General features: G+C 44.1%; 1 protein-coding gene across 1 annotated transcript; it reads left to right on the forward strand.

Annotated features, from left to right (window-relative positions):
• On the forward strand, nucleotides 1–21306 carry trappc10 (trafficking protein particle complex subunit 10). The gene is made up of 23 exons (XM_041951352.1): nucleotides 1–153; nucleotides 3792–3873; nucleotides 4410–4545; nucleotides 7922–8121; nucleotides 8494–8689; nucleotides 9034–9145; nucleotides 9277–9524; nucleotides 9791–9937; nucleotides 11157–11271; nucleotides 11734–11810; nucleotides 12045–12136; nucleotides 12717–12857; nucleotides 13417–13526; nucleotides 14063–14592; nucleotides 14814–14955; nucleotides 15319–15477; nucleotides 15905–16134; nucleotides 16997–17097; nucleotides 17269–17392; nucleotides 17606–17773; nucleotides 17884–18064; nucleotides 18607–18801; nucleotides 19161–21306. Exons 1-23 carry the CDS (start codon nucleotides 93–95, stop codon nucleotides 19406–19408), a joined length of 3795 nt encoding a protein of 1264 aa, XP_041807286.1. The 5' UTR covers nucleotides 1–92; the 3' UTR covers nucleotides 19409–21306.
• The last annotated feature ends 1041 nt before the right edge of the window (nucleotides 21307–22347 follow it).

Here is a 22347-nt window from a genome sequence, read left to right on the forward strand (position 1 = left end):
CCATCGATTCAACACAACTGCATACATAAGCATTTACTAATAATAAAGCTGTGTTTGTATGTCATTTTCATGGAGTTCTACCGCTAACACATATGGAGTGTCAAGAGGAAAAGCCGATCATCTACACTATGGAAAACAAGCCGATTGTGACATGTGAGTGTTCCTTAAAAGGAGACGTTCAGTCTTATTTTTTCTGGTCTTGACAGCTAGCAACCTTAGCTGTATTCATTAGCTCGTTTAGCTAAGCTAGCTGGTACCCTTACGTTAACAAGCCTGGAGACGCTGCGTGTTTGTGTGTGTGTGGCGATTGGTGGTTTAATTTTTACCTGTCAAGGCAATAATATTTTCATGTTTATGCACTACTGCACCGCTGTTGCTGCTAAATGTTCACATGGAAAACGCTATCTCTCTCAGCTAACTTGTAGCTACAGTGATTAACAGGCCTAGCTAACGAGAAAACGTCACGGCTAGTTGCTGCAGTTTTGGGAAGGATATCACCTTGTTAACCGGTGGACGGCCACAGTTAGCTCTGTTAGCAGCTCAGACAGTAGTCGCCACATGATGTGTGGCCGTCGGGGTCAGTTTGCCATTCATGCATCTCTAGAGTCTCATGGAAGCTTCCTGGAGGGGTTATTTTAGGAGCCGGGCTCTTCTAGTGTTTGCCAGCTCCAGCTCCATTTTTAGGACAGAGTGATCCAAAGGTGCCCCGGCACAGGAGCGGACAGAGGCACCATGAAGCCGGAATATTAAAGAAAAGCATAGTGGGACAGTCAGATAGCCAGCGATATTTCGTGGTGGACTCGAAATCTAAGTCACAGGTTGCCCCAGCTAGGATCCGGGGAACACCTGCGTTTAATTATCAGATGTCTAACCTCTGCCGCTGAATGCCTGAAATCATCAATGTTACATTATCAACATTATCCGGTTTTATGGCACATCCATGTCCCCCAAAGATTCACCAATCATGGTGAACAATGATGCAAATTCTAAATTCTGCGTTCTCTGACCCTAACAAAGCTGCTCCTGTTGCCAGGTGTTGGCTCGAAGAAAACTTCAAGATCTAATTTGCAGTTTTTTCAAGTAGTGTCTTATTTCTGAAACCATCAATGCAAATTCTTAACTTTAAGCTGATAATTACATGAGAGACGCAGACTGGAGCTGAAGCAGAAACGGGTACTTGCGAGTCAGAACATAGCAAGAAAACTGACTGTATGATCGTAGACAGTGGGATTTATTGTAAGGTTCACTGTGAAAGTCACCAGTTGCCTAAAGTTCGATGCAGGAAACGCCAGACGTCTGTGAGGGAGGTTACAGATATTAGATGCACTTCTTGGCTATGAATGACCTCCATTGACACTCTGTGTTTATGATGATTGCGCTGGGAGATCATTGACTGAAGTCACCTGCAGACTATATTTGTCACTCAGATGGAATGTGTTTTTATCCTAAAGACAACAAGAGTCATGAGTGTGCAGCTCTCTGCTTCCTCTGGTTTTACTGGTCTCCAGCAAGATGAGCAGTGTTTTACTATTATTTGACTTTGTGTCGAAGATTGAGTCACACGGTCACAAGGATTATGCTGTTGTTTGCTTTGCAGGCTTGTGTTTGATAGCAGTTTTTATTGTGAACATCCAAAGTGCAGTTTTGTTTGGAATATACTGGAGTTTAAAGACCATGAAAAGATTAATGACATCCACTTACACACACATTAGCTACATGTGTATGTTGAAGCACTTTCACAGTGGCATTCAGCTACCAGCTCCAGATCAGAACAGTGTTTGCTGGCAGCCAGTTGTGACCACTTCATGTTTTGTTTCTTTCTTGATTGTATATCTAAATTACTGAAATCTTTTGACTTGTGGTGTATGGTGCAATAATTTTATGCCACAGAGCAAAACGACACATCCGGTGATGCTTTGGATCCGTCCAGGTGTTAAACAGTGGCCAACAAGGCTAATTGATTTACAATGCAGTCAGACTGTCAGCGCAGAGAAATGTGTTGGCCCAACTCCAGCACTCTGGATTCACTTTGAGGTTTAAGTGCAGACGTTTGTCTTGCAGGATGTTTGAGGCTGTTTACGTTAACACTAGCTGAACAGTGTTGAACTAGTAGTTCTGTGCACCCTTGGGGGCTATTTATAAAAAGGGCTTTTTACACGGTGCATTGGATGTGGCCCAGTTCCAGCGTAGCTTGAACAAATACCTCAGTGCTACAAGTCACTGTTTATCAAAATGCACACCTCTACCCTGAGTGGCAGTCTGAGCATTTCTGAAACAGGCGACTGCCTGTGAAATTGAAGGTAGTCTCGTCATCGCTGTGCTAGATTTAGGTTTATTGGTGGTGAGGTGATCCACAGGACTCATGTTAGTTTGCAGGATGGACCAATCTCAAAAGTGGAGACGCACAGCACAGAAGGCATTCGGGAGAGAAGACTAACTGACTCGCATTTCCATAAATTTACCAGCCGAGTTCTACAACATAAAACCTGACAGTTGAGCCTTTTACAGCTGTTGCTGTGTGTGTGTGTGTGTGTGTGTGTGTTAAAATGGCTCAGACTCTGTGCACTTGGGTACACATTCTGCATGTGGAGATGACATGGTGACGAAACCAGGTCTAAGGATAGAGGGTGTTAAGCTGGCCTCACAACTCTGAAACTGAGAGCTCTTTGTAATACTGCACATCCATCAAACAGCATAGGGTTTGATTCCTGCCTCTTAAAAAAGATTGAGATGATGCATCACAGATGTCGAGATATATCACACCCTGTGAAGAAGTGGTGCTGGTTTCTGTTCTCAGCGCGAAGCTTGCTAAAGCATAACAGCAGCAGGAAGCATGAAATGTGCCCAGACATACGAATCAATTGCAGTACAGAAGCAGAGCTAATTTTGGAAGCAGGCATTTACCAGTCGGTCATCAGAAAAGACAGAAATAACCAGCGTACTAGTGAAGATGAAAAGTAATAATCGGATGTTATAATCGTGTTGTGCAGTGATTTCAGTTGAAATTTCCCCCTAAATATGGGCTGGTGCTCCCAGTGTTATTTTGTTAATTAGTCTGGAGCCTTTATTCAGTGTTAATGACAATGCAAGCAAATAATAAAAAAGTATTGGGAACAGGTCATCCTCTTCAAGACATGCAAAAGAGAAGTAGAAATGTCAAAGACGTTTGAGAAGAAATGTATCTTTGTGTTTTGGAAGATGAGAATTTACGCTGCAAACCCTGACTTAGACCTCCATCAATGGTCAAACAGGTTAACTCGTTCAAGAAAGCGCATCATGTAGCTCCACAGGACTGTTACACAGGAGAGAGCAGATAAAGAGGCGGAGTGCGCTACAGGATGTCATTGAATCCTGCAAGGTTTGCTCAATAGATGCACTTCCTGACAGTTTTTCCCCAGTCGTGCTGCACAATCCCATGATTTCCTCCTGACTCACGGCTGTTTTGGAACTTCGCTGTGTTGAGTCTGAAAACATTAGTACAACGGTTGAGTTGTTATGTTTTTTCAGTCAGATTTTTCATTATAAGCATTCTTTGAAGCATTTGTACTCCTTTTCTCTTTGTGCCCCTGCTTTTCACTCAATGTGTGAACTTAACTTTGCCCAAAACATCCTTCATGTCCCTTCATGCTGAAACCCTGAGTAGTCAAATCTGAAGAATTGTGGGCACCAAAGCAAAACCAGAGGACGAATCGTTTTTTGAGGACATGAGAATGGGCAGATGTTAGATTTCAGTTTCCATGTGAGCTCTTTGAATTCATTTCTGATCAAAAGTGCTGCCCCTTTCATCACAGGTGCTGGAGACCAGAGCTTGTTTACGTCTCTCTATACCTCATTGGCCCAACAACTTCCCAGGGAGCCAATGGAGTGGAGGAGGTGAGTACTGCCCTGAATGCGTGATGGAAAAACATAGTAATAAATGTCACTGTAAAGCTCTTATTTTCAGTTTTGTACTGACGGTTAAAGGGAAGGATGTAGCATTATAGAAGAATATTGCTATTTTACAACCTGGGTCTTATTGTCGCTGTTTTACAGTAACAGAAAGTTAACAAAGTAGTTTGAAGTTGCTCATCAAACAAGTAATGTACTTCTAAAACAGATAAAACTAGAAAAGCCTGCCTCTGGTAGCCTTTCTCAAAGAAAGTCTGCTCTTTAGGTGACAGATTTGATAAAGGGCAGCAGTCGTCAAAGCTATGACAATAAACTGAATTTTCACTTTTGATGGTCACAGTTGTAATGATTTCTGAGAAAGCTGCTGATCTAGTGGCAGATTCAGCCGTCAGTGTTCGTGTTTATTGTGGAGTTTGACTGTGTTTATGGGGTTGAATGTAGGTATAATAAAGGAATATTTTGTCATGGGGCCAAATCATAAATCCTTGATCCTATAAAACTCTGCTTGCTTTTCTGTGCAGGACGTACGGCCGTGCTCCAAAAATGATCCACCTTGAGGCTAATTTTGTCCAGTTTAAAGAGGAGCTCCTCCCCAAGGAGGGCAACAAGGCTCTCCTCACCTTCCCCTTCCTGCACATCTACTGGACTGACTGCTGTGTGAGTAACTTAAAGGGATAGTTTGGGTTTTTGAGGTGGGATGGTGCGAGACACCTATCAGTAGTCATTGAATTACCTTCAGTAGATGGTGCTCAACATGCCCCCGGTTTGGAGAAGCGGACAGGCGTTAAGAGGCTAAGCAATGGTCTGCTGTAGACACCGGCAGCAGCAAAATGGATTTTAGCCACCTGAAAGAAGAACCGCCTAAAATAATCAGTATCAGTTTAAATGTATGCTATATTTTCAATATTTTCACTGCTTCACCTTGACCTCAGACCATCCTTTTCTTGCTAAAGAGCACTGCTCTACTTATTTTCTGAAACCAACAAGTAAAGTGACGTCCTGTGAAGTCTCCATCTGCAGGAGTTCTTCTTCTGTATACTTCGGTATCCTCTTGTGTCCACCGTGAACAGCATTTCATCATTGCTGTCATAATCACTCATTTGTGTTTTCTTGTATTTGTCATCTCTTCCATAAGCAGCTGAAACTCTGACCCAAACAGCAGATCAGCGGCGTAATTGTTCTACAGTTGAGAAAATATAGTGCCCAGAGAAAGGGCTGCCTGACAGCACGGTAAGGTGCTGAATATATTCAAAATATAGCATACACTTAAACTGATTTTTGGCAGACCTGTTTTTAGGTGGATAAAACATATTTTGCTGTCAATCTCCTGCACAGCAGTACATGCTCAAACCTCTGCTTCTCCAAAGTAGGGGCATGCCAACCGCCATCCACTGTAGGTAATACACTGACTATGCATAAGCGCCTCATACAAATCTACTTCAGAATGCATGAACTATGCACACAAACACACACCAACAACCTCGATCGTTCAGTCACCCCGTAATGTAATTAGCCATACTGGGAGACCTGTGTTATTGCATGGTGCATTATCAGACTGTTAAGATACAGAGAGGCCTATTTTAATATTTTGCAACTTGCAGCTCTTGCACAGACACACGTCTTCTGTTCTAAGTTGAGTTCTGCTCTATCCTGCTGGCAAATCAGGTGCAAGGATTTGTGATGAGTGTTATTGTGTTGAAACCCCAGCCTGTCTTTGAGGTCCTCGAGTTGGCTGAAGGATCTATAATGAAACACATATTTTGTGTGTCGGTACAGTCGAACACACAATGCAGATAATGTTATTGTGATTGTTTTCTGTGTTGTCAGACTGTTCCTTGAAAAATGATTTAATTTGTGGCCATAAAAGCTTCCTCTTAACTGGCTTGTTAAAAATGTGCAGCTGCAGTGAGACTTTGGATTCAGTTGCTGTTCATATAAAGAGACATGAACGAGAACACTTTCTTTGTGTGCTCAGTTATGTTTACGTACATACTGATTAATCGCAGAGAGTGCTGTTTGTTTTTTTTTCCATGTGTTCTGGAAGATAGGCGATGTCTGCTTGTCTGCCCTCGTAGATAAGTTCTTATGGAAATCCTACCTGGGCAAAAATAGCTCACAGACAGCTCCGTATGCAAGATATGCAAACTCATAATGTGAGACATATAAGATATGCAAGCTCACTGAGTTAAGATCATGGTGGCATAATGTTGGCACACATCACTTGAAAAGCCTTATTTCCCCTTTGTGTGGATGGAAGGAGAGAAGAATGTGTTCAAATATATATATCAGCATTAATGTGTACCTGGCATTTGATACACTTTAGGAGCCTGCGACCTTGACATCTACTTATTATTACTTATTATTATTAACTTATTTTGCAGTAGTGCTCAGGGAAAGCAGGTGAGAAAAACAAAAAGAAAAAGGGAAGCAGGAACTTGCTGCTGCTGCTGACTGAGCAGCTGGTTAGCTGGAGGAAGTGCTGTCATCAGCTCGTGACTCATGACATTTCCTCAGGACTACTATGCCTCCAGTGTGGGAGCAGTGATCCTGTGTGTATGCAGTAGGGAAAGAGGAGGAGTAGCAACACTTTTATCTGTTTTAATTGTGTTTAACTCATTGAATGTGTCTTTGACACCATCTATGACTGAAACATATTCAGTTGTCTCAAAGTGTCACTGACATCAGATATTTCTGTTTACAAAACTTGTTTTTGCAAGAGTTTTTATGTGTTTAGAATGTAAAGCACACAAAAAGGAGAAGCTTTTCATGTCTTTTCACTGTAAAGTTAAAAATGTAATTAGCTTAAATTGTGCACGAGCACAGGCTTATAGGTGGTGCACATTGTATTAGATCGTCACACAGTTTCACAAACCATGATGTCACAGTACAGCAGTACAGTGTTCTCCTATTTAAAAGGGGATGGTGTAATTGATTATGTACACTGCTTGTACAATGTTACAGGTTATTCTGCTGAAAGAGCTGTAACAAAGCTAAATGGAGATTCAGGGAGAACACAGTCTGCACACGTCCACACAGTCTTGACAGACTGAAGGTGGCAGCAAGTTAGCGCTGCAGCTTCCCCTTCTTTTTCTACAAGGAGCAGCAAATCTTATGCACACAGCATGACGCAGGTAGTGAGGACAGGTGGACCGTGTGCTGGAGTTGTGACAGGCAAAAAAAAACACAGCGCACTGACTCATCACGTCTCTGTTTGTATGTAAATCATGGAAATTATATGCAGTTTTACTGCAAAAGTAAACTGTTCACATGCAACTTCTGCACCAACCTGTTAACCCTGTTAACACAAACTGCAGCAGCAAAGGAAGTAAGCAGTCAGGACGAGGGATCCGACACTCAGCTGACTGTGGGTGGCAGTGGCATCCTTGTCAAGTTGGGTCAGGCAGACAGAGCCTATCACTCAGTATCACTGAAAACACCTTTGTGGGGTTTAAACGGGCATTATATAAAAATTAACCCAAACCTTCAGTGGCACAGTAAAATAAATCCTTAAAACAAAGAAAACCACCAAAGGTGTTTGTGGCTCACAAACAGTCATTTCTTTGAGCATGTGGTTGCATGCACAATGTCATTCAACCGATCAAGATCCACAAGCCAGGAATAATCCTACAAACTTTACTCGTCAAAACATTGAGCAACACCAGGGCTTCAGTTCCTCTCCCTGCCAGTGGACACTGTTACGTAATAACTCACTCGACATATTATTTCAGCTCTGCTTGGATCCAGCCAATTTAAAACAACATTCAGCAGCCTCCAGGTTATTAACTTTAGTTATCATTAAATGTAAACTCGCTGGCCAACATTCTTTTCATAGTTTCAGTCCTCTCATATCATCTGATATGGAAACTTCCTCATGCAGTTCAACCCGATGAATGTCAACAAGAGTTTTACATGCAGTGTTCCTTCATGTGCATAGTTCTCATGTTTTAACATAATTCTAGGTGGGGCAGTGAGGCGATCAGAGTGAATAATGATCATTTTGCCTGAATAATAGATTTATTTTGCTTTATTGCAGGATACAGAGGTGTATAAGAGCTCGGTGAAGGAGGACATGATGCGATGGCAGAACAGCTTGCGGGCTCATGGTTCAGCAGACTGGGTCATCATCGTCGTGGAGACCAATGATAATAAGAAGAAGAACAAGACCAACATCCTTCCTCGGTCATCCATCGTGGACAAGATCCGCAGCGATTTTTGCAATAAGCAGAACGACAGGTGAGGACAGTCCATCCCTGTAAACAAGATGAGTTATGTGGAACGAGACTGGAAGACAGTGTCAATCCCCACTTCCTCCTTTTGCTACCCTAACTGGAGGAATTTGGGACTGACGGACCCAAAAATGAGATTTTATTTTGAAAATCTTTAAATTTATCAAACAAAAATGCCAAATATCCTGTGGTTATAGCTTCTCAGATGTGAGTAGTTCCTGCGTTTCTCTTTTGTATCAGTTGAATCTTTAAAAAGTGTTAAAATAATAACAAATTAATCATTGACCGCTGCGCTTTTAATACCACAGCTGACAACATAATCAATACCTTCTAAATATAAGACAGGATGAGCATATGAGGTGATCGCCCTTTGTCCCAGGTGTGTGGTGCTGTCGGATCCTCTGAAGGACTCGTCTCGGTCTCAGGAATCCTGGAATTCCTTGCTGCTCAAGCTGCGAACCCTCCTCCTCATGTCCTTCACCAAGAATCTGGGCCGCTTTGAAGACGACATGCGGACGCTCCGAGAGAAACGCACGCAGCCTGGCTGGAGCTTCTGTGAATACTTCATGGTGCAGGTACTTGGAAAAAGAAGTAGACGTGTCGCGAGTGAAACTGGAAGGGCATGAAAACTTCCATGCTCCATTACGTCAGCTACAGATTTTATATTTACTGTTTCTGTATCTTTAAATACAGATAATTAGAACAATTTATCACGTTCACATAGAGGGGCGCTGTGCTGGGAGTGTTGATGCTGTCCTCTATCGCTGCCTTGTTTGCAGTTGTGGATTACGCTGCACAGTTCAGTTGTGTCTCATGTGTGTGTGTGTGTGTGTGTGTGTGTGTGTGTGTGTGTGTGTGTGTGTGTGTGTGTGTGTGTGTGTGTGTGTGTGTGTGTGTGTGTGTGTGTGTGATTATGCAGGAGGAGCTGGCCTTTGTTTTTGAGATGCTGCAGCAGTTTGAAGATGCCTTGGTCCAGTATGATGAACTAGATGCTCTTTTTACCCAATATGTCCTTAACTTTGGAGCTGGGGGTAAGTTACCACCACGCAGTGCTACAGTTGGTTCAGTTTGGCAGTCTTCTCGTGGAAACATTTTCTGTTGCCAGACTCAAAGGACCATTCTGCATCTGGTTTTGCTCTGACCGGTCTGTTTCTATCCCCAGATACAGCTAACTGGCTCGGCTCATTCTGCGCCCCGGTGCGTAGCTGGAGCGGCTTGTTGCTTCGGCGGCCCATTGACATGGAGAAGAGGGATGGGATCCAGCGTGGAGAGGCCAGCCTGTTAGATCTGAGGAGCTACCTGTTCTCCCGACAGTGCACTTTACTCATTTTCCTCCAGAGGCCCTGGGAGGTCACCCAGAGAGCCCTGGAGCTGCTGCACAACTGTGTGCAGGAACTACGTCTGCTGGAGGTAAATCAACTCCTACTGTGCCTTTTTTTTCAGGTACAATTTTTCTGCCTCGCCAATTGGGGAAAATGCAAAATGAAAATGTGATATGTTTGTGAAACAGAGACTCTAGAAGTTCAGGGTTTCTGTAGGGAATGTTTAGATTTAACAAGACAAAATAAGTAGGAATCATCATTATTCACACTGACGGATGGACAAGGAACGCACATTGAAAACCTAAATGAGCGGTGTCAGCCATCATGCTGTATGTTGTCGCTCATGTTGTTCAGGTGTCGGTGCTGGAGGGAGCGCTTGACTGCTGGGTGTTTCTCAGCTGTTTGGAAGTTCTGCACAGGATCGAGGGCTGTTGTGATCAGGCCCAGTTAGCTGCAAACTGCTCCCACACTGTCGGGCTGTGGGCTTACGCGACTGACAAGGTAACACAACATACTAATACTAATAATTTGATCACGATGTGTCATGATACCGTCAGCGGACGCTGTTCTTCATATGTACAACCCCGATTCCAAAAAATTTGGGATGTAAAACAGAAATAAAAACAAGATGCAATCTGTGTTCACTGACAGTGGTTTTACAAAGTGTTCCTGAGCCCATGTACTAACATCCTTTATACAATCATGTGTTCACAAAGTGTCCATCCTCGTTTGTGAGCGACTGAGCCTTTCCAGGATGCTGCTTTCATACCCAATCATGATACTATCACCTGTTACCAATCAACCTTTTTACCTGTGGAATGATCCAAACAGGTGTTTTTGAGGCAAAACATGACATATATTGTCTTTGTATTGTTTTCAATTGAGTACATGTCAAAAAATATTAGGAAATTATCACATTCTGTTTAATCTTTTTTGGAATCGAGGTTGTATAATTTGGACTGTTTGACGATTTGGTTTTTTTGGTTCACTGAAACTGGTTTGATGAATTTGAAGAGACTTTAGTGAGGTTTCATTTTTGTAGCAGGCTCATGGCTGTCACTGAAAAGTCTCCTGCACCTCCTTCCAGCACAACCTCACCCACATGCACCAGCATCAGTCGTAGTCGTAGTTTCATGTCTAATGTGGAACAGTGACGAAACAGTGTAAACACTGTGGAGCTCAGTCTGGAATAAAATGACATCCCTAACAGTGCAGGAACACACAGAAAATGAGCCTTATGTCCTTGAGTCTATTGCCCCAGTGCATGCTGGGAGGGTTTTCAACACACCCACCTTGTGTAACTACAATCACATGATCAGCACTCAGCTAATCATGTCAGTTAACGCTGACCATGGTTTCAACTCTACTCATTTTGCTTTTATTTGAAAATAAATAGATAATGAAGCTCTCAACATAACTTCATCCAGGATTAACAAATCAATCCTCAAACTGCTTTCAAAAAAACCAAATTCACTGAATGAGTTTAAACAGGATTATTTTAGCCTGATTACATGATGATGATGAATTTGTCACATTTGGAGAACATTGAAGACATTGACTCTGCTGGAGGGAAGCTCTCATTACAAATGTAAACTTTTTTTAGGTCTTCACCCCTATTCCGTCTCTGCCAAACTGTTAATGTCAAGCAGTCAGTATCTCATACAAAATAATTTTCTTTGGAGTATTCAAATCAAATTATTGTTCTTTTCCTGTCTGCCAGCTGAAGTCCCTGGGTGAACTCTGTGGCCTGGTGTCAGAGAAGGGACCCACATCTGAGGACCTGAACAGGACTGTGGATCTGCTGGCCGGACTGGGGGATGAGAGGCCTGAGACTGGTGAGTTTTCAGACTCAACCCTTAGATTATAGCTTGCCTTGTGCGTTTACAACTGGTATTTTTAATGCATTCTTGTTATGTTCATTGAGATCAGATCGGCATATACAGAACATCAGACGTGTGCTTTTCATTAATACTAAAAGTACCATTACTGTCCCGTAGTCTGTCTGTTTGGTTTGTTTCTCTGCGATGTAGTACACGCTGACTGCATGTGCATGTTGGCTCTCAGATGTAGTCTGCAGTGTGTTCAAGTGCAGTTTTTAACAGCAGATTTAAGGCAGTGCCTCTGATGTTCTTTGTTGGCACAAGTTCTTTTAAGTCAGCTGGGTGTGTCAGGGACTTCAGGGTAGGAATTTCCTTTTCACTGAGAGAAGTGTGAGCTCGTTCGGCCAATCACATTGATGAAGGTGTAATGAAGAAACCTGACTCTTTTTTGAAATGATCCTCTGTTTTCCTCCTCAGTTAACAGCTTGCAGAGCCCTTACAAAAAGCTGAAAGAAGCCTTGTCGTCTGTGGAGGCTTTTGAAAGGCACTATCTTGTAAGTCAGTTTCTCGCCACATCTTGGTGTTCTATTTCAGTAGTTGGCAAAACAGGAAGGACACACATTCTCTGAATTCCCATCTCAGTTTTTAAATCCATTTTTCTGATGTAATATCTTGGAAGCCTCAGTGGAAACGGTTCAGTTGATCATCCGTCTCCTCTCCTCTTCCCCTCCCTCCCTCCCTCCCTCTTCCTCTGCCGCCACCACCTTGTTGGCCACTTCTTGCATCAGGAACTCTCTCATGCTGCTATGGAGATGTACAGGGCCATCGGCCGGCTGAGGTCTGCCAGACTGGTGGGAAAAAGCCTGGCGGAGTTCTACATGTAAGGAAACCTGCACTCATGGGCCTGTCTTAAAGGGTCTGCACAGCCACAGTACTGTTCTCATTTATTCTGCCTGATTAGGCCTCCCCTCCAGAGCTGGCAATCAGTCACTGCTTGTAAACACCCACACACTCCTGAGGAGAGGTCTAGTCAGGCAGAGTAAATGTAAACACTAATGTGGTACGATGGCTGTGACGGGGTTGTAAAATGAATGCGATGTTGTGCAGTTGAAAGCAACATTTCAAACACATTTCTTAGAGGTCTAATTCGTCTTGCAGTGACAGGTTTCTTTTTGCTGTGTTTAAACATACTGTAGGTTGAAGTGGCTTTAACCCAAACGTATGTGAGGTCTGACAGCTTATGGTAAAGAAAACAAAGTGAAGTGGGCCTCTGCCAGTGGCTGATTTAATGTCGAGTGACACTATCTCCTATGTTGTCTGCATTTACTTTGCTCTTTAAATTAGAGTTTATTTTACTGCTGAGTAGCATTAAAACGATTTGTAGACGAGCACATTCTGTGAATAACGTCTGTTTCCATAGGTATGAAAAACGTGGTGATGTGTTTGTGCGTGTTTGTTAGGAGGAAGGGGGACCCTGAGCGGGCAGAGACCTTCTTACAGGAAGCCCTGAAGTCATACGTGTCAGAGGGATGGAGCCTGCCTGTCACTCACACCAGGAAACAGATCGCTGAGTGTCAGAAACTGCTGGGCAGAACTGAGGAGTATCCTTCAAATCACGAACACCGACTACAGCCAAATGTCCCCATGCTAGATTAAGATGAAGGCTGCAAAACAGTCCTGTGCACCTTTGTTTTTAACACCAAAATGATTAAATATAGTTGGGATGGTCAGTACAAGTCGTTACCTGAGGTACTGAAAGATTCAAATATAAGTCCAGTGAATGATTGAACAGCCTGTGTATATTTTTATTTTAATTTTTATAAACTTCATAAAATATTAAATGATATTATTATTAAAATACTTTTATTTTAAAATGGTTTCATGGCCTATAAAGTTGTTCAAATAGTCAAGACATCTATAAACCTTTGTATCGTACTGTCTGGTCGAGACGAAACACAGTAGTCAGAAATATGTCTGTGAGCTTTGAGTCGGTGTCGTCGTATCGTGCTGGTCAGGGTTTCAGTAGGCTGGACCACTGAGGATCCAAAATGCTTTTTTATTTGAGAGTAAACAAAGGATTCCTGTGCTGACGGGATGATGAAGTTGGTGTTCTTGCACCAATGCGGTGTCGTGTTAGGTTTCCTTTACAACCCGCCGCAGCTACCTGCAGACCAGTGCCTTGTTGGCTGGTGACGTGAACCTGACCACCGAGGAGAGGAAGTACTTTTGTCAAGAAATTCTGACCTTTGCCGGCAAGTCTGGAGATAAGGGTAAGTGATTGTGTTCAAGGTTTTTTGTGCACCCCTATTTCTACTTCAGCTGATGATGTTTGAGATTTGCCACTACCAAATTATTGATCAATTTTGGCTGTTTTTTTTGTCTGTCACTGCTTCTAATTAACAGCTACCTCTGTTCTAATCAGTGTGAGGGGTCAATTCAACTGCAGGCTGCAACAGTGCTTCCTGTTGCATTAACAGCTGGTGAATCTGATGTAACAATTGTTTAAACTGTCTGCAAAGACATTTGAAAAATGCATAACAATGTAAACAGCCTGCCAGCCATTTTTTCTAACAGTGATTATGCACTTTAAGGTGTCTCGATATTGGATGGAGGAAAACGCTGCTTTGTGTTGGAGCATTCTTTGCTCCAGGTTTGAACATTGTTTTCTCATATCAGCTCACCTCATGGTGTGTTATCATTTAATACTCATTCTTTAACTGTAAGCATCCGCTTTATTTTTCTTGTAGTCATTAACTGCAGCAGTCTGGGTGTCATTAACACCATATTTTATCTTCTTCCTCCGCAGCTCAGAAAGTCACTCTCAGCATGGGTGTTTTTACTCAACTCACACGGCTACAGTTCCGTCCGGCCTCTGCCTCGGTGCATTCTGGCGCCGTCCTGCAGGTGGAGCTCACTCTGCAATGTTTGATGCCCGTGTCGGTGCGCATACAGCAACTAGCTGCTAGCATTCACTTTGACCTGGAGCGTGGAGGGACTAATGGGAGGTCTAAGGGGGCTCAGAGACAAACAAACCCAGGGACAGTAGAGTTTCTCCAAGCTAACTCGTCAGCAGGCCCCCCCACCTCAACCGCTGGCCCCTCTTTAGAGCTGGATGAGATTCAGGACAGGAGTCCTTCGGACAATTCTCTCAACTCAGCGGGAGTGGTGTGTAAAAACACTCACCTGGTCATGCGGCGTCATGACAGCAGCACGCCACCGGACACGCCCAACTGTGTCAGCCCTCCTACTGTTGCCGTGAAGGAAGGAGCCCTGATGCTGAAAGTGCAGGATGTGACACTAGAGCCTGGGAATAACAGCATCATATTCACAGCACCAGTAAGAGCCACTTCCCTGCTGCTTCAACTGAGAAAACAAAAGTGTGACCTTTAACAATGGTTAGCTGGTATAATTGGTGTCTAACATTCAGGAGGAAATGATTGTTTTTAATGCATGTTTTTCACTCTCCCTCTCTCAACCTTTGCCGATCTGTTTCATAAAACTTATTTACTTACCCTCCATCTTTTGCTCCGTCACACTCGTCTTTTTTCCGTTTGCAGAGTGGACAGCCAGGCACTTACACATTGCGTCAGCTGTATGCCACGGTGGGTCAGGTGCAGTTTGTGCTGCCTCACATCTACCCGTCGGTCCAGTATGAAGTCTATTCTCAGGAGCCCCAACTGACCGTGGAGCCTCTCTCAGGTCTGAATCTTTTACATGATGCGAGACAGGAAAACAAAAAATCTACTGTTGTCGTATCGGTCGCAGCTTTCAAGTTTGTTTGCATCATTTCATGAAACACGAAAGTAACATATACTTTTTTACTCAAGTACATGGATCGCCATACCTCTTGACAGTGCTTACATTAGGAGATGCACCCACAGTTTTCTCTTATTGAACAACCCAAAAGTCCAGCTGGCAGCAAAACACGACAAATCCAAAGCTTACACACGCTCAGACACAAGTTTCTGCTGCCCTGATCACCTTCATATCACCCTCATGACTGTTTATGAACCAAAGTGCAGCGTGTGTGTTGCTCACTGTAGTTGTGTTTTGTGTTTCCAGAGCCGCTGTTGGCTGGTCTGCCGCAGATTGTGAAGTTCACTCTGTTGACGGGTCACTACGCTGTGAAGAAGGGAGACGCTCTGCAGCTCAGCAACACAGACACCATGCCCATCCTGCCCTCCGCCAGCTGCACCGCCCGCATCAGCAACCCTGGTGCTGGTCAGTACACTTTTAAAGGCTTTATTATTTATTCACCAATTACATGTAAATACAGAGCTTTCACATATTATGTTTGGTTCTTTGATGTAGACTTAATTACTTATTAATTATTATTAATTACAGTTTTGGCTTGAGCTGAACTTCTTCTGTCTCCTGTCATTCTCTCCATGTCTGAAGTCGTTGTTGTGCACATGAAATCCAGTTATGCATCTGAGTGTCCAAGAAATCTGTTTTCTCCAGCATGAATCTACCTCTGTTAACTGCTTTTGTGTAAATCAACCAAAGGAAGCCATGTTTCCTGTGTAGATAATGTTTATAAAATCAGGTTCCTGCAGTAAGCTCAGCACAGTTGCATGCCAACAAACACACTGACCGACATGTACAGCTTTAAGGTTCTCATCCTTTTCTGTCCCCTCCCTGTGTTCAGAGTCGGTGGGTGAAAGCATCCTGTCCATCCAGTCGTCAGAGAAGGTGACCAGCATCAGCTTGCCCCCCACGCCCCCGTACCACACTCTGGAGTTCCAGCTGGAGGTTCTGTGTGTCATCCCGTCCGGGACCGACCGGCCCGCCAATGAGAGGCTGACCAACGGGGAGGTCCGCCACCGGCCACGCAGCTACAGTCACCCTGACACGCCCATGACTGCCATCGACCAGAGGGTGAGCCATCGCACAAATACACACTTTGAGATAAGTTGCTACTTATGTGGAGCACATGGTGATGGAGGCAAAGCATGTGTCTGTGGGTCCAGCTCACTATATGTTCAACCATGATTTCAAGGCTGAGACAATATCTATACACTATATTCAATGGATTGATTTTTATATTTTCTAGAGCTGCAACAATTAGTTGATGAATTAATTGATTGTTCTATCAATAGAGACTATTTTTGTTCAATGTTTTGACCAGAGTTTTCATTTCAGAAAAACATTGGTGCTGGTCCATTTGTCCTGGAAGATTTAAATGTCTAGTCAAATATTATCTGCATTTATGCACCTATTTTCCAAAGACTTTGTGAAGTGACTAATGGAGACACAATTTTTGAAATTGCTCCAGTATTGATGAAGAGCACTGCAGCCAGCAGCCGTGAAACAGGCTGCAATGTAATCCCTCCGAGTGCACACCGTCAATGTACATCCACTAAAAGAGTTTGACAGGCTCAGATTGTTATCTGTTATAAACAAGTGTCTGACAACATTAAGGAAAGGATCCCCACAGGGTAAGACCTTTTTGTTAAAGAGTAGCATCCTGTCTGTTGAACTAGAAGCAGCCGCTATATCGCTCTCACCAAAGCCACCAGACTCCATTCACAGAAACAGTCATTTTACCATCATAAAACACACTTCATTCAAACTCGACAGAAACAAATAAAAACTCACCAAAATCTTTCAAAATTTTCAGTGGAATAACCATGGTGAAGCTCATAAATGACCCACTCCTGGTAATTTGGTTAGTTTGCTGTTTTGTGGCATGTTACAATAAGAGATTTGATGGTAAAGTCTTGCCGGTGTCCGTCCTCAGATGTCTATCGACTGTCCGTGGTCGATCTACTCCACGCTGCTTGCCCTCACCTTCTACATCCCCTTCAAGACCAAACACTCGCTGCTTTCTGCTGGTAACAGGTGAGCCTCCATTCTCATAGAAATGCCTGTACGTGTCACAAAATAGAAAATCACATTTACATTGACACCGACATTCCTACCTGACCTCGTTCCCAAGACGGTGCCATTTTATATTGCCTAACCAACAAAGTTAATGTCGTCCTGTCATGTGCATTGGCCTGGCCACCACAGGAAGTACATCCAGGTGTGTGTGCAGAATGTGTCTGACGTGAACTTCACGCTGGCAGAAGTGAAGCTGACAGAGAAGCAGCACACATCGCTGGAGCTGCAGTCCCTCAACACTAAAAAACAACAGGTGAGCGGAAAAATCTCAACAGATGTCAGCAGCTGCAGGCTGGATCTGCAGATGTGATGGCAGTTATACAGAAGTTAATCACACAAACAGCATTTTCAAACTCATCCACATTAGTTTGGACACTGGTTAACCGTCTATATACGTACATCTGTGAAAGCTGCATCAACCGTGGATTCATCTTTTTGTCTGGTTTGTGTTTGTCTGTGTGCGTAGCTGCTGTGCAGTAAGCACAGCGTGTTCTGCTTGTGGGAGGTGAGGTGGAAGGACGACCTGCCCTCCTGCCTGCAGTGCGTTTTCTCAGCCGACTTCTCTCTGCTCAACCAAGACGACGTCCCTGCCTTCAAACCCTTCCACTACCAGTTCCAGCTCGAGAGAGTCACCGTGAGTCCTCTCTTAGTGAAGAGTTTCAGAAGCGAAGCCGTAGTCTTGTTGCACTCTGACCACAGTGAGAGACGTGCCCACCAAAAATAACCTCTGTTTGATCTTGCCAGACGTTGTACAGTGTGCGAGCTGAGATCTTGCCTCCTGCCGGTGAGCAGCACTGTCGCTCCGGTTTCCTCTGCGGGCTGCAGGTGTGTATAACACGACTGACTGAACCTGCAGAGGGAGAGCTGGCAGAGGACAGCAAGACTGACACTGACGGCCTCAAAACCACCAAACTGATGTATGAAGGTATGTCAGGAGAGCGCCTTATCGTCTGGGTTTGTTAAAGGGTTCCTAAAATGTTTACAGCCATGTGCTTTTCCAATATGAGTCAGAATTAGTGCTGATTTGGTTTGTTGGTTCATTGATTTGTCAATTTGTACTAAATGAATTAGCAACTGTTGTAACAACAATAATAAAAATAAGCTGTAGTTCTCATTTCTGTTTTCATTATATCTGACATTTAGCAGACAAAATAATTAATCAGCTAAATGAAAGAAATAATTGAAAGGCTAATCATAAAAGGACGTAATCACCAGTTGCAGACAAATGTTTCTATAAGCTGTTTGCTATAAGCACAGCTAAGACTCATCACTGCCGGTTTTTATCACTTTTCACAGACACCCAGATATTTCTAGAAGGAGACGATTGATCACTGTGTAGATGAACTTGTTTTTGCATGCAGACGTTCACATTTATTACAGTCACCAACCGTAGAACAGACAAAACACCAGTTCTTTGTGACTTCAGCTTGTGTGTGTGTGTGTGTGTGTGTGTGTGTGTGTCCACAGTGGCTGACAGCAGCAGTAACTGGGCAGTGTGTGGGAAGAGTTCAGGGATGGTGTCCATGCCCCTGACGGCCAGCGCCACCCACAAGGTGCAGATCGAGGTGATGCCTCTGTTTGCGGGACACCTGCCCTTCCCCAAGATCAAAGTGCTGAAGTACCTGCCTCACACTGCGGCAGTGGCCATCCAGCCGGACCCCGGTGAGACCACAGATCCTTGGAGATGTTTGTTCCACACTAAAGGAATGCAGAGTTGCATTTATTTTAGTTTTTGAACTCTTTCTGGGACACGGTAGATGCATTCTTGTTGAATTTGCTGTCATCCCACGTGTTGTGTGGCAAAAATAGCAGGAAGACCATTTAAATGTCATTCAAGCAGCAGGCACAATGCATGTTGTGAAGATTGTGATTTCTGCACACAAACCGCCTGCTACAACAGAAATAATGTTTTTTAGGGAGTTTTCTCTTTCGGTTTTCTGATGTGGTTTGTCTGGTGGCTGCTGTTTTCTTCGACATGTCGGAACCCTCCCTGATCTTTGTCTGCTTCTCGCCGTCTTCAGACAGCTGCGTGGAGAACGACAGCCTCTCCCTGCTGGACAAGACGCTGGACGACCAGGCGGACACGGCGAGCATCCGCAGTCGGGGCAGCGTGCACTCTGTGGGCAGCGGCGACCAGCAGCAGAAGGGCGTGGCCATGCCGCGCCTGGAGCCCTTCAGCCCGGGACAGGTGTTCAACCACAGCCACACACGGCAGGTCCTGGTGCTGCCCGCCACCGACGACCACATCATGGAGGTCAACGCTACATGACCCTGGTGGCGAGACCTCCCGCCCCCTTCTTATAGAACTGAACCCAGGCCCTGGACGGACTCTACTGAGCTTTTGCTCCAGGGCAAATCGGGTCCATGAGTCCATGTCGAAGGCCGCCGTAGGTTGCCGGTATGGGCTCACCCCTAAGCATGAAACGTTCACCTCACTGGAGACATTACGGACTAGACAGTGACGAGCCAATGACATCTGCTGAAAAAACTTAAATAAAGATTTTTCCTTGCCATACTTTGTACATAGCTCATTGGATGGATTTATAGTTATAAATATATATATGGACTGATCGCTCAGATCGGCCGCTGTCGTGCTCCTTCGAACTGAAGAATAACAGTCCTGATTGTCCCATGATGCACCAAAGCCCTAGATGTGTGTACGCCTCGATCCGCTACTCAAGTACTGTAACTTTGACTGAGTGTGTCCAGACGTAGGCGCTGTTCCTGCGCCTCTCAAGGAGTCGTCACTTTCACATTCGAGACCTTTGCCTCGACGGTTACAGTGAAGTCGCCCAAATAAGCTGCTGCTTTCCTCATAAACGTTACACACGTCAAAACCGGGCAGGTTCACAAACTCGAATGGAACTTTGGAGACATATCTGTAATCCCCACAGGCTCTTCTCTCCTGCTGATACTCAAAGATATTTCCTGTGTTGTTCGTTGAAGTAGAATATTATTTCTGTCAACCTGTCTGTGGTGTTACTGAACAGATGCGAGGCGTCAGGAATAGCTTGTCGTCATGCGGGATATTGTTGGTGCTGTGAGGCTGGTCAGTTTACTGATCGGCTAAGTACAAGTCGTGTAACATGGCGAGCCGTTATTGTTCGGGGCCCAGCGTGTAGTCTGGGACAAGCATCAGCAAGAATGCTTAATGGGAAAATACTGTGGTCCGATCCCGGTCCCGTTCCTCCAGACCTGTAGTCGGACATCATCTTGTGGCTGTCGTCTTTGTTTGCGTCACATAAACAGAAATGCACATCAAGAAACATGCTAAAATTAGACTTTTCTTTACGCTACAGGGGATATTTTTGGTATCAGCAGGCTGGAAGAGGTAGGCAGGCAGTCATTAGTGTCAGTCTATGGAAATGTTTCTAATTATTGAGGCCCAGCATGTAGACTGTTGAAGCGTTGTCATGTGAACAGTCACACACAGATAAAACACAAAGTTTTACCCTCATGTTGTTGCTTGTTAGATTAATTGAATGCTCGATCCGAAGTTGGCTCGCTCTCTTCAGTAACTGAACAAACAATAACAGCATTTTTTTTTCTTTTTTTTTTTTCTTTATATATATCTTCAAAAGATTTATGCAACTTTATTTATTTCTAATGAAAACGGCGACTTATTGTGCGACTCGGAACGCAAATATCAGCACAGAATTCTCCAGTGTGGAAGCACTGATGACCTGAGAGGCTCAGTCTGGAGGTGTGTGTTGTGTGTATCCATTCAGCTGTAGTCCTGTGTATGTGTGAGGGTCTATATGTGTGTGTCCGAGTGTGTGTGTGTGTGTGTGTGTGTGTGATCAGGTGAGACTTTTAAACAAGGATCAGCCAGTGCACATTATTGTCTTACCTATCAGTGGATTGTTCATATACAGTGTGTGTATATATTTATTGTGTGTGTGTGGGTGGGTGTGTGTGTCGCCAAATCCGTGTCCGAGCTATGCACACATACTGTTCGGTGTTCAGTCGATGAATGAATCAAGTCATTTCCGGATTTCTTTGAGAGGATGAATGTCAGCTCCTTCAGACCCCCCGCCCCCACCCTCCCTCTGCTCACACACAGTGCAACTACAGCCTCCTGCTCTTCTTTGACCACTGTACATATTGATCTGTAAATACTGAATCAAATCAAATCATCTTTGATTGCCAACTATATTAAAAAATCATTGGAACTGACTCCATGTGTTCATTTCAGCCGGTTAGCTGGAGGGTGATCGTCAAACGTGTCGTTCTAAAACCGTGAGCATTCATCTGCCGCTGGACCAGCCTCCACTCTGTCTTCAGCTGTTCCACCAGATTGTGGTCCTGGCTGCAGAAGAGCGCGAGTGAGGTCCAGCACTGATGTTGGGTGATGAGGTCTGGCTCACGGTCGGTGCACCAGCTCATCCCAAAGGAGCTGGATGGGGTTGAGGTCAGAGCTGAAAAGTCAAAGTCAAACCTGTTGGAAGAACACTATTGTCTGAGATATTATTGCATGCTGTACTGTTAAGTATGTAGAACAGAGTTTAAAACTTTTGATCATATATTGTAACATCAAACAAAGACAAAACTTGCAGAATTAACACATTGAAAGGGTGAAGTAGAACAGTATTGACGATTAGTGGCAAGGACTGAGCTGGAAACCAAAATCTGTTGCTCCCAACGGGGGGGTCAGAGCCCTCCCAGGGGTCTCAAGATAAGTCTGAGGGGTTGCAAAGTCAGGGATAAGAGACAAAAAACTTCCACCTTTTGTGAAATAATGGACGATTTTACCGCTTCAGGCGCATGAAAATCCTTCAAACGGGGTGCCACAAACCACAAATATACCCAGAACAGACAGCAGGTGGCGCTTCTGGAGCAGATGAAGTGCTGGCAGACCTGTTCAGTAACACACTGAGGAGCACACAGCTTTAGTGAAGCATCAGTTGGGCATGAGCTGCTCTCTTCTTTCACCTCCAGGTGTTTATATTTTAGCCTCTTGTCTTTTGTGTTTGGTTTGTATTTTTCCAGCTACTCTCCCCTCATCTCACGTGAGCGTGCTGTCTGTGACACTGTCGTTTCTCATAACTACCACTGGGGGGAGCCTTTTTCCCTTTGCTTTTTTCTATTCTCCACAAAGTGTTTTTAACTTATAATTTCTCCGTTTGTGAGGGCTTAGGAGTGAAACAGATGTATTTAGATATAAAATGAATAAGAGATCTCAGGATCTGAGGGAGCGACTTGTGGTCT

This window comes from Chelmon rostratus, chromosome 13, assembly GCF_017976325.1.
Source record: "Chelmon rostratus isolate fCheRos1 chromosome 13, fCheRos1.pri, whole genome shotgun sequence".
Lineage (NCBI taxonomy): Eukaryota > Metazoa > Chordata > Actinopteri > Chaetodontiformes > Chaetodontidae > Chelmon > Chelmon rostratus.